Below are 17,123 nucleotides of genomic sequence, written 5' to 3'. Positions count from 1 at the left end.
GACGGACAAATACTGCCACCACCAAGTTTAGGAGAAACAGTCCATGCAATTCATCGGCTTAAAAATCATAAGTCGTCAGGAGCCAATGGAATTATAGCCGAACTGGTTAAATATGGAGGCGACCAATTAGACTAAGTGGTTCATCAACTTGTGTTCAAGATGTGGGACAGCGAATCAATACCCGACGATTGGCAACGGGGCATTATCTGTCTTATACATAAAAAGGGTGAGATCACACAGTGCAGCAATTATAGAGGTATCACGTTGCTGAGTACCATCTATAGGATATTCCCCGCTATCTTGCTAGGCTAATAGCTCCATATGCCCAGAACATCATTGGCCCATCCCAAAGAGGCTTCACTCCAGGCAAATCAGCAACATATCACATTTTCTGTCTGTGGCAAGCGATGGAAAAACTGTTGGAATATGGACATGGGTTGCACCATCTTTTCATAGACTTTAAAGTCGCCTATGGCAGCGTAGCCAGGGTAAAACTGAACACGGCTATGAGAGAATTCGTTATCCCGACGAAATTGATAAGACTGACTAGGCTGACCCTGACCAATGTGCGAGATCAGATAAAAACAGCAGGATCACTCTCAAAATTATTCGACATTAACAACGGTCTACAACAAGGGGATGTTCTACTACTGGCCTATGGTGACGATATCGACATCATGGGAAGAACCACCCGAGACGTATAAACTGCCTTCATCTAGAATGAGCAGGCGGCGATTAGCGCGAGATCTTGAGCTACACATCAATGAAGACAAAACAAAATATGTGGTGGTAACGTCAGCACCAAAAACCAACCAACCAACAACATCAAATCGCACTGGTGAAGCGGGAAGAAGAAAAATCTAAAAATCTAAAGTCGAAAATCACAACCGATAACAGCTGCGATGATGGAGTCCGCACACCGTTGTTGGCAGCCAACAGAGCCTATTTCAGCTTACAAAAACTGTTCCGCTCGAAACGTCTCATCATAGGGTCAAAGCTCTTACTGTACAAGACAATGATCTTGCCAGTCCTCATATATTCCTCGGAGACTTGGGCTCTTAGCAAAAAGAATTGCGAACTCTTGGGCGCGTTCGAGAGAAGAAACCTCCGAAGAATTTTTGGCTTCCTACATGGGGATGGACAATTCCGTAGCCTACATAACGGCGAAATATATGAGTGATACCATGACCGTCAGGTTGTGGATAAAATCCGGTTGAATAGGTTACGGTGGGGGGGTCACTTAATCCGTACGGATGAGGATGATCCAGCCCGGAAAGTTTATAAGGTGAATATCTATGGTAGAAAAAGAAGACGAGGCAGACCCTGCCTAAGATGGAGCGATGGCATAGGTCAGGACGCCAGGCAGTTTTTAAGGATATCGAATTGGTGGACCTTGGCGCAAAACCGGGATGTCTGGAGTTCCTTATTAAGGCTGGGCTAGACCAGATACCGGTTGTTGCACCGTTGATAATGATGAAAAGTCAAAGGCGTCCATATCTACAGCTGATATGCTCCTCCTAGTGCAACATTAGCGCAATATGAGAAGATGCTAGATGGCTTGATTTTGGACGCCAGAGACGACAGCCGTAAGATCATTGCAGGCGATTTCAACGCATGGATTTTAGACTAGGTGAGTGAAATTACGAGCAACAAGGGCTAAATTATGCTTGAAACCTTCGCGGAGCTGGACATTGTACTATCCAATTTTGGATGCATGCCCACCTTCCGAGGCAGAGGGTTAGACTCAATCGTTGATCTGATCAACCTTATTGCCTCGTAGGCGCGAGGGATGACCTGGCGGGTAAGTGAACACTACACCCACAGTGACTACCAGGCGGTCATGGCATTGCGATATAGATAACATTTTCTTTGCTTTGGCCATGGACGGTAGAATCCGTTTACTAATATGCAATATTCTCTCTTTTTCTCCTGTGCTAACATTCCCTAGCCTTCCCCCAATTCACCACTTTCAATTGATCCATTCCCATCCCTATCTTCCAATTTAAATTTTCAACTTAAACTTGTAACTTTTGCAACTTCTAAATTAAATACTTTTATTTATTTTATAAAATGACTATTTATATGCCCTTTTCCTCTCCCCCTTAACCCCAAGAATTTACTTACACTTGCGCAATTCCAAACAACGTGTAGATGTACTTTCATCTCATTCGTGTAAATCTACTAGCTTTGTTGTTGTTTTCGCAACACATGAGCTGTTGTTATTATCACAAACCAGGGATGAATTTCGAAGTTCAAAGTCAGGTTTAACGGGACCGGCTGATCAAGGGACAGCTGATGAGAAGGAGATCAGGGGGAGAAGGAGATCCCCCCCCCCGCCTTTATTTCGTAGTAGGAGCGGATGATGAAGAGGCTCATTTCTTCAGTCCACTTCATCAGCTGCCTACGTGAACCTGCTGAAGTGGTCGCCACAGATCGTGGCGAAGCAGCTGCAGCAGGCGGAGCAATGCTCCTGGTCGTCGTGCGCCTAGACGTCGAACCGCCCCATATTTAGCGGTTTCGACGCCGTGCTGTCCATTGTGGGAGCCCGACCAAGTCACCAAGTTAAAGGACTCCCGCCAGTTATCCGTACCGGACCTTAAGTTTCTTCTTCTTCTCATAGATGGATTTACATTTTATACCTAACTGCCAGCTGCGGTGATAGCTTCCTCAGTGAGTAATCTGCAACACTGCAAAGTTCCTGCACTTTCCTCACCTACTCTCTAAGACACTGCGGTGGCGTACAGTCATTCAGACTGAAGCTATCCATCCCTCCTCCTTTCACAACCGGGCTTGGGATTATACACGAAAAGGCAGCAAAGGCTGGCTCATCTCTAGCAACTATGATGCCTAGTATTGAAGGGTCAAAATTTAGTCGCCGGCTGCTTGCCGCAGGGGTGGAGAAATCAATCCTGCTATACGCGGTTTCTGTCTGTGCGCCCTCAATGGATAAGATAGTGAATCGGGGATGGGTAAGTTCGGCATACCGGTCACTCGCGCTGAGAGTGTGCAATGCATATAGGTATCCGATGACGCAGTGCGTGTCACCGTGGGAATGATTCGCTTGGATCTTCTAGCGAATGAGGCACACTCTCTACACCGGAGAAGGAGGGCGAATCCTGGATAGCTCCGAAAAAGGTCGCTGGATTCATACACTGATGCCGTGTATCCAGAGATGGGTAGAACGGAGTCATGGAGAGTTGAATTACGACCTAACACAGTCTCTTATGGGACTCAGTGGATAGAGGAAGTACTGGCATCGCTTCAGCTTGAATAAGTCCTCAGACTGTTCCGAATGCGCCGCTGCGCCCGACGACTTGGAGCATGTTATGTTCCATTGTCCGTTAGTTAGTTAGATTAGTTAAACGATGTCCTCAATGCAGTTATCGGAGTCCACAATTTCGAGGAGGAGATGTTGAAGTCGGAAGTTGGTGTAAGCCAGAGCCCCTAATACTTCACGGTGGTCCCGCGGGGATATGCGCGGAGAAGTGGGAGTGGTTTTAGTGGGTGGGAATCCCATACACTAATGCAAATTTTCACCTCTACCCATAAAAAAAATATAAATTTATTTGGGTAAATGACTTTTTAAAATAGAGGGCAATGGAATTTTTAACTGTGTAGACATAAAGCTGTCATGCAGAGAGAGAAATAGAAAATCCCTTATTCCCAACTTGTTTAATTCATTTCACTATGGAACTAACCAATGTTGCTAATTGCTTGGCCTTGACTTCTGACATAGTCAAAATCTTTTAAAGGTTTTGTGTGCTGTAATTTTTTAACTGACAAAAACTGTAAAGTCCTTATCTCCCGCTTAGCACAAAATGCCGAAAAAGAAAAATATCTTCGAATTCTAAGTAGCTATGTTCCTTTTGTATCAAAATGATTTTGCGTTACAAATCAACGGACCCATAAATTATTTACCGACCTAGCCTCAATGAATGTCACTATCATTTGTGCTATTACCTTGAATTTTGAAACACTTATTAAGTATCTTATCTGTAGATCTGTTAATCAACTGTATTTTTGGTGGAAAATATTATACTATATTTTGCATATGACAGTGAATCATATTATATGGTATAAGCCGCTCTGCGTCCACAATGCATGGAGCTTGGAATGAGTCGGAATTTGCGTATCAGGTTCTGTTAGATTGTGACATACGTATTTCAGATACAGTTGTGTTTATTTCAAAGAAAGAATCTATGACTTTTAATTATGTACATGTGCGTGAAAAACAGAGTTTTATCTGAAAAGTGAATGAACTTTATAATATTTTGGTGGAAAAGACGATAATTTAATGCAGTGACTAGTAAAAGCATAATTTAATTATCTTGCCGATAGAATACTTCCTGAAAGTAGCCACCATTCTTTTCATATGATTTTTAAGTGTTTAGTCTTTCAAAATAAAATTCGCGGTTGGATATCACTCATCAGCATTTCACCTTCCTAACTATTGTTATTATTCTTATAATTAATGCAACTTGTAGTAAAGAGTTCTGAGAATATATCAAATGGGGAATTCAGTCTTAAGTATATTAGTCTCCGACAAATCGGCACCTAGATGGGGAGCAAGTATGCTAGTATTTGTTATCTTAATTCGAGTAGGAAGTGGTAATTTAAGATACTTTATTACAGGCTGAGGAAAACTTAAAACTTGATATTTCTTTTTAGTAGAAGCTAGTCAACCTCGGATCGTCGGAGGACTACCCGTCAAATCTTATATTCCCTATCAGATATCTCTTCAGGCTAGATTGGACGACGGTCCAATAGGTACTTTCGTACAACTGCTAGTTGAGCATAGTACGTCTGCATGGACCCACTTTTGCGGAGGATCCATTATAACAGAAACCCATGTCCTGACGGCAGCTCATTGTATGGATGCCATCGATTATAATAGAGTCTCAGTTGTAGTTGGGACTTCAACTCGTCTACAAGGGGGCCGACGACACCTGATTGAAACCTTTGTTAATCATGCTGAGTATAAAAAACTCGAAACTAATGATATTTCAGTTATAAAGGTGAAGGAGCCTTTTGTTTTGGGACCCAAAGTAAAACTAATTGAGTTTAGGAGTATGAAGAGGATAGGTGGCAACGTGAGGGTTAGATTGAGTGGATGGGGATATACAGCACCGCTCATTACTATTACGCTTCCCAATGGATTAAGAACAATCAACTTGAAGACACTGTCTAACGACGAATGTAGAAGAGTAGGATATAATGTAACAAACGCAGAAATATGTACATCTTCTGGATTCATGAAAGGAGCGTGCATGGTAAGTAGAAATTTGAATAAATAAAAATTTGACTGAATTAATTATCATAACCTCTGATAGTATACGAACACTAGAAACTAGATGAGCGTCTTGCATACATCCTTAAAGGCACCCTTTGAACTTCCGTTATCATTACGCTGTAATAATCGCTGGTGACTTTTTAGAACGCTTCTCGAAAACCTTCGTCTTTTTTTTTTAGGAGTTGTTGACGTTTCGATAGCAAGAACGTTTCAAAATTTGTAGTTTGCTAGCCCACAGATTTTTATCCCTTTTAATCGACAGTCAAGGAAAACTTTGAATGTATTCTTAAGGGGGTCATCCCGTGTGTCAGGTTGCAGAAATCGATTTTTTTTGTTGCACGAATTGTATCTATATATAGTGGAGAATATGTGGGCAAAGGGATTTTCCGATTTCCGATTCTTTCAGAAATTACAGTGTTAAACAAGTAAGGAGTTTGCAGCCGCGGGTAGAGTACTCGATGAGAAAGAGCTTCGAATCTTTTTTTACCTGTTAGTTTTTTACCTGAGCCTTATAAATTCGAACACAAGTATAAATATAAAAAGATGGAAAACCAATCAATTGTCTAAACTGATTTGCTGTTTGGAATAAAAAGGATAATCCAGTCTAGATTGAGCACTGAAAGGCTTTCAAGCTATACTCAGTTAAATTTGTTGTGAGTATTGTGCTGTTTGTGTGTTCAGTGATTTTTTTAAATGGATCGTACGAAGGGAGATTGCTTTAACGTTCAACGTCATCATCATCAACGGCGCAACAACCGGTATCCGGTCTAGGCCTGCCTTAATAAGGAACTCCAGACATCCCGGTTTTGCGCCGAGGTCCACCAATTCGATATCCCTAAAAGCTGTCTGGCGTCCTGGCCCACGCCATCGCTCCATCTTAGGCAGGGTCTGCCTCGTCTTCTTTTCCTAGCATAGATATTGCCCTTATAGACTTTCCGGGTGGGATCATCTTCATCCATACGGATTAAGTGACCCGCCCACCGTAACCTATTGAGCCGGATTTTATCCACAACCGGACGGTCATGGTATCGCTCATAGATTTCGTCATTGTGCAGGTTACGGAATCGTCCATCCTCATGTAGGGGGCCAAAAATTCTTCAGAGGATTCTTCTCTCGAACGCGGCCAAGAGTTCGCAATTTTTCTTGCTAAGAACCCAAGTTTCCGAGGAATACATGAGGACTGGCAAGATCATAGTCTTGTACAGTAAGAGCTTTGACCCTATGGTGAGACTTTTCGAGCGGAACAGTCTTTGTAAGCTGAAATAGGCTCTGTTGGCTGACAACAACCGTGCGCGGATTTCATCATCGTAGTTGTTATTGGTTGTGATTTTCGACCCTAGATAGGAGAAATTGTCAACGGTCTCAAAGTTGTATTCTCCTATCCTTATTCTTCTTCGTGTTTGTGTTTGACCAGCGCGGTTTGATGTTGTTGGTTGATTCGTCTTTGGTGCTGACGTTGCCACCATATATTCCTTCATTCCACATATACGAGTATGCCTTCATTGATGTGCAGCCCAAGATCTCGCGCCGCCTGCTCGATCTGGATGAAGGCAGTTTGTACGTCTCGGGTGGTTCTTCCCATGATGTCGATATCGTCAGCATAGGCCAGTAGTTGGGTGGACTTGAAGAGTATCGTACCTCTTGCATTCACCTCAGCATCACGGATCACTTTCTCGAGGGCCAGGTTAAAGAGGACGCATGATAGCGCATCCCCTTGCCGTAGACCGTTGTTGATGTCGAATGGTCTTGAGAGTGATCCTGCTGCTTTTATCTGGCCTTGCACATTGGTCAGGGTCAGCCTAGTCAGTCTTATTAATTTCGTCGGAATACCGAATTCTCTCATGGCCGTATACAGTTTTACCCTGGCTATGCTATCATAGGCGGCTTTAAAGTCGATGAACAGATGGTGCAACTGTTGTCCATATTCCAACAGTTTTTCCATCGCTTGCCGCAGAGAGAAAATCTGATCTGTTGCTGATTTGCCTGGAGTGAAGCCTCTTTGGTATGGGCCAATGATGTTCTGGGCGTATGGGGCTATCCGGCCTAGCAAGATAGTGGAGAATATCTTATAGATGGTACTCAGCAACGTGATACCTCTATAATTGCTGCACTGTGTGATATCTCCCTTTTTATGTATGAGACAGATTATGCCTCGTTGCCAATCGTCAGGCATTGATTCGCTGTCCCATACCTTGAGCACAAGTTGATGAACCACTTGGTGTAACTGGTCGCCTCCATATTTAACCAATTCGGCTGTAATTCCATCGGCTCCTGGCGACTTATGATTTTTTAGCCGATGAATTGCACGGACTGTTTCTCCTAAACTTGGTGGTGGCAGTATTTGTCCGTCGTCTTCAGTTGGTGGGACCTCCAACTCGCCGATGTTCTGGTTGTTCAGTAGCTCATCAAAGTACTCAACCCATCGCTCCAATATGCCCATTCTATCAGAAATCAGATTTCCCTCTTTGTCTCGGCAGGATGAGCATCCAGGTGTATAAGGCTTCATCCTGCTGACTTGTTGGTAAAACTTGCGCGCCTGGTGCGGTTGCTCCCTGTACTTTTCTGGTTCACAGACTTGTTGGTTCTTCCAGGCTTCCTTTTTCCGTCTGTGAAGTCGCTTCTCCGCTCAACGGAGTTCGTGATAAGTCTCTGCGCGTGCCCGCGTTCTTTGAGAATGCAACATTACTCGGTATGCGGCATTCTTCCGTTCCGTTGCTAGCTTACATTCATCGTCAAACCAGCCGTTCCGACTCCTTTTGCGGCTGGGGCCAAGTATATTTGTGGCCGTATCCATGATAACGTTCTTCAGGTGGTTGTGAAGATCATTAGTTGATGCTTCATCTCCAGGTCCTCTGCTGACTGCGGTTATTGGGGCATCCATTTCCCTCTTATAGGTGTCGCGGAGGGTTGTGTTGTGGACGGCTTCAGTGTTCACTCTCACCTGGTTGTCAGAGGGGATTCTAGGTGGTATTGTTATTCGAGCTCGGAGCACCATGCCAACGAGATAGTGATCCGAGTCTATATTGACCCCCCTATATGTTCTGACATTCATCAAGGCTGAGAGGTGGTGGCGTTCGATCAACTCGTGGTCAATTTGGTTGAAAGTGTTCCCGTCTGGAGAGGCCCACGTATGTTTGTGGACCGCTTTCCGCGCAAACCAGGTACTTCCAACAACCATTTCGTGTGACCCTGCTAATTGAATAGTCCGCAGTCCGTTATCATTTGTTTTTTCGTGTAAGCTATGGGAGCCAACGTATCGCCTGAATACGTGCTCCTTCCCTACTTGGCTGTTAAAATCCCCAACTATGATTTTGATATCATATCTGGGACAGGCTTCGAGGGTTCGTTCTACTGCCTCGTAGAAGGTATCCTTCTCCGACTCTGCAGTCTCCGCTGTAGGGGCGTGAACGTTTATGAGGCTTATATTTCTAAACTTGCCTCGCAAGCGCAGAGTGCATAGCCATTCGCTTAGGTTTTCAAAGCCGATAACAGCAGGTTTCATTTTTTGGCTGACTAAGAAACCTACTCCGAGCACATGGTTTACTGGATGACCGCTATAATATATGGTGTAGTGGCTCTTCTCCAGGAAACCGGTCCCTGTCCATCGCATCTCTTGCAACGCTGTTACATCAGCCCTATGTTGGGACAGGGTATCGGCTAGCTGCTTATCAGCTTCATCTCTGTACAGGGAGCGCACGTTCCATGAGAAAATGCGCAAATCGTTGTTCCTTTGTCGTTGCCGGGTCCGTCGTTTTAAAATCCGTCCTATCCGAGGCTCATGTTGTGGCTTCGTAACATGTTGTTTTCCGTGTAGGGTTGTCAGCCCTACCCAACCCCCAACCTGGAGGACCAGTTGGTACAATTTGTCCAGTTTTTAGGCGCGGTTCAACGTCATGCTCGCCCTAAAAAACGAGTATTTCATGGCAATCGATACTCATCAGAGAAGAAAAAGGACTTCGCATCAACATCAGCAAAGAAACTTTTAGCAAGCATAAACATGGATGTTCCAATTGCGACAAGTTTTGTATATTGTATATTGGATTTTGCTTGACTTTTCTCCGGTATTGCTGCAAATTTCTGCAAATAATAAAATATACATAGTAGCAAAAAAGGAATGCGTAGGACATGTCGAGAAAAGAATGGGAACGCGGCTTAGAAATGCAAAGAAGAATCAGAAAGGCATTGGTGGAAAAGGGGCTGGAAAACTTACTGATAAGGTTATTGACGACCTCGCTACATTTTTTTGGGCTAGCTATTCGTCGACACGCAAATTCGATAGAAGGAATGAAACAAGAAATTTGGGCAACTCTCTTCCATAAATGTTGTACAGACAGGAGGAGGGGACCCAGAATAACAATGAGTCGTTAAATGCATTGACCTGGACTTTCGCTCCTAAACACCTTCATTCTGGGGCCAAGGTCGTAGAAATAGCCACTTTTCTGGCTGTAATTGTTTTCAACGAATGATTCAATGGCATTCTCAAAATCCTAGTGACAATGGGATGTCAAGTTGGTCACATATGTCAGGTTTATGCCGACCACTGCAATGAAGCGCGAATTTGCCGGTCCGAACGACGACCGACTAACCTCGCTAAAAGAGCCAGAATTGAAACCAGAGAGCAACAATCGGCCTTACAAGACTTTTTTGAAGAAACGGAGGGGACCAGGTATAGCAGATTAATGGTGAGTGAAAATTTTACTGTTGATGATTACATTTAAATTTTCAAATGCGTTTTTCTCGAAACTTCATCTTGAAAATTGGCTGCCACCATAGCTCAAAACCTATCCAACCGAATTCTTTGAAATTTTCACGACTTCTTAAATACATATTTCTACGGTCTGCAAACTAGGATAATTGCAATCGGACAGGTCGTTTTTTGTATTCATAAAAAAGCCGTAAAAAAACACCAAAATCAAAAAAATTAAGACTAAAAGCCCACCAAAAATTTACCTTTTAATATTTTGTAATTATCCTAGTTTGCGGACCGTGGAATCTTGTCCACATTAAAATGCGTTTAGTTTCCTGAAATGTATACAGCGCCCTCTAGCGTGGCAACAGAAAAACACCTTTTTTTTGGAGATGGGTGCATAAATTGACACGTATTTCAAAAACTATCTACGATATCAAGCTGAAAATTTTATCACATATACTAGAGATATCAACAAACATATAAAACACACGTTTCTATCTTTATCCAGTCGTCCAAAATAATTTTTCAAAAAAAGGCAAAAAAAACGGCCTTCACACGGGATGACCCCCTTAAGCCCCAACTTACAGGGCGTTATGCGCTCGAACTCCGATCCCGAGCGAAATCCCGAGCAGTTCGGTCTAGTGTGTGTTTTGACAAGAGAGAATTTCCTATTGCGCTGGTCGGGGAAGATGCCTCTAAATGCAAAGGACATTAACGGTCGACTCCTCATCCACGATGACGAGCAACTGAAAATATGGAAAGAACACTTTCCACAGTTCTTAACTGCATTACATCCGGTGAGGTTCCTCCTCTTACAGATGAAATGACTAGTCATCGTAATATGTGGACACAGCCTGTTCCTTCAAGCAGAAGAGAAATTTCCGCCATCAATACACTCAAACGGAGTAGAGTCTCCTCGCGGAGTTATTTTTTGAATTGCTTCAGGTACTGCAGATCTGCTACTTCTACCCTTATGGAAATCTTGGAAATGCGAAACCTTTCACCAATCGAGTGGAAGTTGAGTGGATTGTTAAGATTTCAAAGAAGGACACCCGTTTTAAGCCTGACAATTGGAGGGGTATCTGCATACTCCTTGCCGTTGCAGGGGTAATAGCTAGAGTAATCCTGGAATGAACTAAAGTACATCTTGAAAGCTGGGTCGACAGAGAGTTGGCTGGTTTCCGCTCTAGATCCCCCAGCATTGAACACATCAACACACCACGGGTCATTTTGGAGCAGTGCGCGGAGGTTAGATCTTCGTTTCACCGGCTCTTCATTGATTTCGAGAAAGCTTTCGATAAGGGTGAGGATGGAGTGTATCTGGAGTGTTGCGTGCAGAAGGGACATTCCAGAGAAACTAATAGTTATTATCAGAACGACATTTGATGGCCCGAAATTGCACGTGTTGCATCGAAGTAAAATCTCAGAGGATTTTAAGGTCGAAAGTGGAGTTCACCATTGTTTCCTATTGTTTCTTCTTGTTATCGGTGAAATTCTTCATGCTGCCTGGCGGACGTGGCAGTGGGTAAGTCACACGTTAACAAGGGGCGACAATTGTATTGCTGGGTACGTCATGAATTGGAATTGACTCTTCCAAGATGGCCGACGAGTGGATCGCTCCAATGGCACTTGATGCAGAACAGCAGAGAAAGAGTGCAGGCGCCTCAGGGAATAGTGGGTGAGTTCGGGTAACCGCGAACGACAGTGCGTAGGTGTAGATGAGCCACCAAGGGGTAAATGGCAACTATATATTCTTTCATTTGGGCCCCGAACATATGCACTATAAGTATTTGAATGAATGTGGATTTGTAGTCAAAAGTGTAGGGTTTTTGGTTTTCTGAAAATTCCTCTTATCTTGCCTTTCGTTAAGCTCATTAATTCACTCCGATGCTTTTCTAGCCTAAATGGTCAACGATGATTGACACCGTAGATGAAGGCCCTTCTAAAGACGTCTATGCTTGCCTACCACCACACAATTCATTGAACTTCATTAATTGGTCTAAGTAGAATTTTCCTGTTATTATATTTGGGGAAGCAAGTGATCGTAATGAATTATTTAATATAAAGTGAGAAACCAATATGTGGCTGTCACTTGCGGTTATGCTGTTAGCAGGACAGAGATGATATATCGTTGGAAGAGTTACCCCCCATGAGATCGTAGCAAAATGTTTAACAAAATTTTAGTGTTGTTTGGAATCAGCTGGATGCGAATGGTCATACAAAATCGTAGGAGGTCCGTAAAGGTTGTCGACATGCTGCTTATTCCAGGTTATGGGGAAGCCATGCTCTTTAGGACGCTTGTAAGTGAACAAGCTATTATATCCAAACTAGAGGTAGAAGTGACGTGCGGCATGTGATTGAACTTAGCGATACACAACAATGTAGGTAATGTCTCAGGAAAGTCCACTGTATATACTAATTCTGGTGGTGGTTGGTGGGGCTATGTTCCATCTCCAGGCAAAAGTTAACGAAAATAAGCACGAAATGCGGAGGGTAACGATCACTCGCAAGTATTAAATCCAGCCGATTACGCTTCTAGGGGTATCAGGCCATAGAAATGAGTAGAACATGACTTACGGTTCAATGAGCTGCGGTTTTTGTAGTGAGACTGAAATGAAACCATGACGCATTTGAAGGATAAAAAGATGTTTAAGCTTGTGGTAGCTCCGAAACACCGTGAAAATGTATCTTCATTGTTAAAATGTGCTGTGGGTGATGTAATCAATACCAGCGGATCCAAGCAAAAAAAGCTAGAAAAGATCGGAAAAAGAGTGTCCAAGGAAAAGCATTGTTGGCTGTTAACGGTTAAAAAAAGGAATGGAGGCAAAATTTTGAAAATACTTGCATTGAAGCAGAACTCCATCATGTTATTTATGTAACATGTTATTTACATAACATGATGCACTTAACATTTTGTTAGCCTTGCATCTTTGAGGGTTTCCGTGGCGTTATTTAACAAGTCGAGTCTTCATTTGTCCGGTCGATAATAATAATACTTTCAAGAGACGTCGCACGTTGTTCTAGAAGAACCACAGTGCTCCTTCACTGATTATAGTATACTTTATTTGCTTCTAAGGATGAAGGTGGAAATCGTAAAAAGATGTTACAGCGCTTGGTTTCAACAGTATGTCCCTACTTCTCCGGCCATAACCTTGCGGGACCACAGTGAAATATTGCTTCGGGCGGCTGCCTATCGTTTACATCAGCACCGTTTACTTCATGCGTCCCTGGGACTTCTAGGCTCAATGCAGTTCGAACAGCTTTTCGTGTATCGCAGTCATTGTTGCGTTAACTTCCTCTACGGGAATATGGAGACCGATAACTTCATTGAGGGCGTGGTTCAATCCCTCTCTTTCATTCGCGAACCTCGGGTAAAGGAATTTATATTCCTGCTCGGGTTCTCGGATGTAACGGTACATTCGGGACCGTCTAGTGACTCGTCAAATCCGAAGCGCTACAAGTACTTCCTATATCCACCGAGTCACGTAAGGAACTGTGTTTGGTGGTTATTCAATTTTCCGTGCTTGAGTCAACTATTTTTTCTCCCTCTAATATTGACAATCCCTTTTATTAGAGCTGAACTAGTCTTTGGTACCTTTTTTCGCGTATAGTCTAGGCGTTGTTTGAAACTTAACGATAACGATGGCATCGACCATTACCTCCAGGTCTTCAATATAGGATTTGATGAAACGATCACAATCCGGATTCTGACAATATTTTTTTTCCTGTGATTGGTAATAAGGATCGCCTCTGTCTTTTCGTCCGCTTGGCCCAGTTTAACCATTCATAACCATGCTTTGATGTCATGAACGGTTGCATTTTCATAAAATTCCACTTTCTCGGGGTGCTTCGCAACTACCACTACCGCCAGATTGTCTGCCCGTTGGCATGCAAAGGCCAAGTACTGCGTCATACATTGCGTTCGCTAGCAGGGCCTCCAATATGGGGCTTTGGCAACATACGTTGTCAAAACATAATTTTCGGTCCTTCATGATTTTCGTACCAAAGTAGGCTCTCTGCGAGATAGCTCCCGAATATCAAAGCTAAGTAATCAGTTTAGCTTGTCGCTTGTAATTTAACCCCAGTTGGCCGAGTTAAAAGCATTTCTGACATCCAGCGTCACTACTGTAGAGCACTTACTAACAACCGCCACCTCCCGAGCCAGCTCCACGACCATTGCTTTGCATCGACATTAGAACAAGATCTCCAAGAGCCATACTACCGCTTCGACTGAATACACGCTAGCTCGACGAACGAAAGTTGTCTGTTGTATATCACCCCCCCAACTACTTCCTTATAGCATTTAAAAGAAAGACAGGACGATATGAGGAGGATGGGTCAGGTAGTTTTTGGTGTGTCGATAGCAGAACCAACCTGTGCCTCTTCCACTGGGTAGGAAACACTCTTTCTAACATTCACGATTCAAATGTGCTCATGAACCATGCTGGCCTGAATTTGGCAGCCAATTTCGGGCCTCTGTGCAGAATCCAGTCCAATAGCTGTAGATTGACGCCGGTGACTTTTGCCCTTACGAAACCGGGAATGCCATTATTTCTTATATGCTTATCTATTAACCATATATTCCCTGTTTCAACCTGGCTCGTGTTATCAAGTATTCTCCCAGATATCCTAGTCTACTTTGCCCAAGTGACGGATATTGGGCCTAAATATGTGTCGAGATATTGTCACTTTCCGCACAGAGAATCTGCAGACAGTGTTCGTAAATTTCCCTAGCATCTCCACGTGATATTTTGGCATGCAGGGACAGAGAGTATTCCTACTATGATCCTAAATTCTTCTTGTCGGGGTTTAAACAATTTTTTTTCCCTAGTAATAGAAGGAATGAATGCCCTTGGCTTAGCTATTCGGAATATATACCATACAGAGCAATTACAGGGCATTTTTTGAAAGCGATATGTGATCCAAAACTAAGTAAAATTCATTAATAAGGGCGCAAGACTTCATTTTTATCAAAATAACTGAAAAGCCTAGTACATGGGTTCATTAGGGATTTACTTATAGTAAATTCCAAGGTGGTGGTTACCTTAGTCAATATGCCTACCTGTGTTCGGATAGCTAAGTGGTTAGAGCACAAGGCTGTCATACGGAAGGTCGCGGTTCAAATCTGTAGATTAAATCTGTAAATCTTCCAATATATTTACAAAGGACGCTTTCTATGAACAATTACACGTATATCATGAATGGCTTACTAAAGGTAAAACTGTGATCATGGTAGGTGATCTGAATACCAAAGTAGACACGCCGTACGAGCAATCAGATTGACCACTTTGCGATCAGTAGATTTAGGAGTTATCTTGCTATGTGCATAACACGAATATGGGCCAGGTGTCGGTCTGCGGTGGGAGAACTGTCTTGGTGATGTCAAAACCATCCTAAAGTTAAAGTCTAACATAATATATGCATATACATACATTGCGAGTTAGGCATAAATGTTCACCCAAATATTTTTATATACTCAAAACCCTTCATGCCTAGAGCGCCAAGCTTCTGGTTTTTTACTTGCCTTGGATGAACTTCTCTACACTTGCTAATAATGTTAAATCCCTAGTCTGAAGCGTAAGAAATTGACTCTTACCGATAAAGTACTTTCCAAATCAAATTAATTTGTCTAGATGGCTAAAAATAGTGCACAATTGAATTTCTACCTGTTCTCACTTTCGGTCACGCTGCTCTCAAGACAGAGGTGAGGCAGTGTCTGATGAGTTGCCTCTGCCCTGAACGAAACGTTAGTCCTAACTATATGCAAATGGAATTCTCATGCAGCTTCCGGTTTTCTAGCTTATTTTTATATCAATTTAAGGCTTACAGTTGGTTTGCTGCTATATGAGTCAAACTTATATTTCATACTTTGTAGGGTGACTCTGGTGGACCACTAGTTAACGCGGCCAGAACACTTGTGATCGGTGTTGTATCATATGGTTCACGAATATGCGGCATTGGTCTCCCGGAAGTCTATACACGAGTATCAGAATTCGTCTCCTGGATTGAAGAACAAATTAACGTAACTTCTTCATCAACCACAACGTCAATTCCAACGTCTACTTTGAACTCGGTAACATCTGTAAATCCAACTGAAGCAACACCTTCAACATCAGTTCAAACTTCAGCTACAACAATGAACGCAGTTTCATCCATGACTACCCTCTCTTTGCAAACAACAACATCTGAAACGACAACAAGTGGAGAATCATCTACTACTGTAAAGACAGATTCAGCTGAAGAAACTACTGTGGCTCAAGAGGCAACTGAGTCTCCTACTCAAGATACCACAGTCGATGTCATACCAGATACAAACAAAGGGACTGAAATAGATGGGGCTGAAGATGGAGGTGCAACTACGACCACAGAGCAGAATACAGTCAAAGTAGATGAAGGCGAAACTACTCAACTGGTTGCTCAAGATTCGCCACAAAGTGGTGCTAACTCTACAGAAATAATTACGGCAACTACTGTTGAGTCAAGTGAAGAATCTGCTACAACCGTAGCAAGCACAGCTGAGGAAACGACGGCAATTGAAGATTGATTGATATTAAGTCTACATTAAAATTTTATGATAATAAAATATTTATGAATGATTGTGTAAATAGTTCAGGGCTTTTCTTTGAAATAAGAGATGAAAAATTCGCAATGAAGTAGCAACACGTAAGCATATGTCAGCAACCATCAGGTGATGGTTACCTGACAGGTCGATGTTAGACTCCATATTATTTACATAGCATGCTGGTCCAAAGCTTAGGTAAAGGAAAGCATAGTTGGAGTTATTTCGTGCTGAATCTTACTTGATCTCGATGGACAGGCAAATATATCCCATATCGTTAAAAACAAAATGATCGTGTTGAAATTACGAGAGAGGCGTTTTCGATGGTATCGCACGTAATTCGCGCTAACGAGAATTTAATTTCCAAAATTGGTCTGAACATCGAAGTCGATGGTAAATAACCACAAGGCTAGTCGAACCAATGGTGAATTGATCCGCTTTATGGGAATTGAGTAACGCAGTGAAGGATCGAACATCTCTCAGGAATTTGACACTCTTCAGAGTCTAGAAACGTTTCGGATATGTATATGATGTCATGTTTTGCTGCTGCAGCAGATGACAGAATATTGCCCTTATTCAATCAG

At 42.8% G+C, this 17,123-nt stretch overlaps 1 protein-coding gene across 1 annotated transcript; it reads left to right on the top strand.

Moving 5' to 3' along the window:
• The first annotated feature begins 4,128 nt into the window (after positions 1-4,128).
• On the top strand, positions 4,129-16,524 carry LOC119660038 (transmembrane protease serine 9-like). The gene is made up of 3 exons (XM_038068417.1): positions 4,129-4,608; positions 4,669-5,270; positions 15,856-16,524. Exons 1-3 carry the CDS (start codon positions 4,509-4,511, stop codon positions 16,522-16,524), a joined length of 1,371 nt encoding a protein of 456 aa, XP_037924345.1. The 5' UTR covers positions 4,129-4,508.
• The last annotated feature ends 599 nt before the right edge of the window (positions 16,525-17,123 follow it).

This window comes from Hermetia illucens, chromosome 6 (assembly GCF_905115235.1).
Source record: "Hermetia illucens chromosome 6, iHerIll2.2.curated.20191125, whole genome shotgun sequence".
NCBI classification, from domain to species: Eukaryota; Metazoa; Arthropoda; class Insecta; order Diptera; family Stratiomyidae; genus Hermetia; species Hermetia illucens.
The sequence above is the reverse complement of the archived record's forward strand: the minus strand, read 5'-3'. Positions and strand labels throughout refer to the sequence as shown.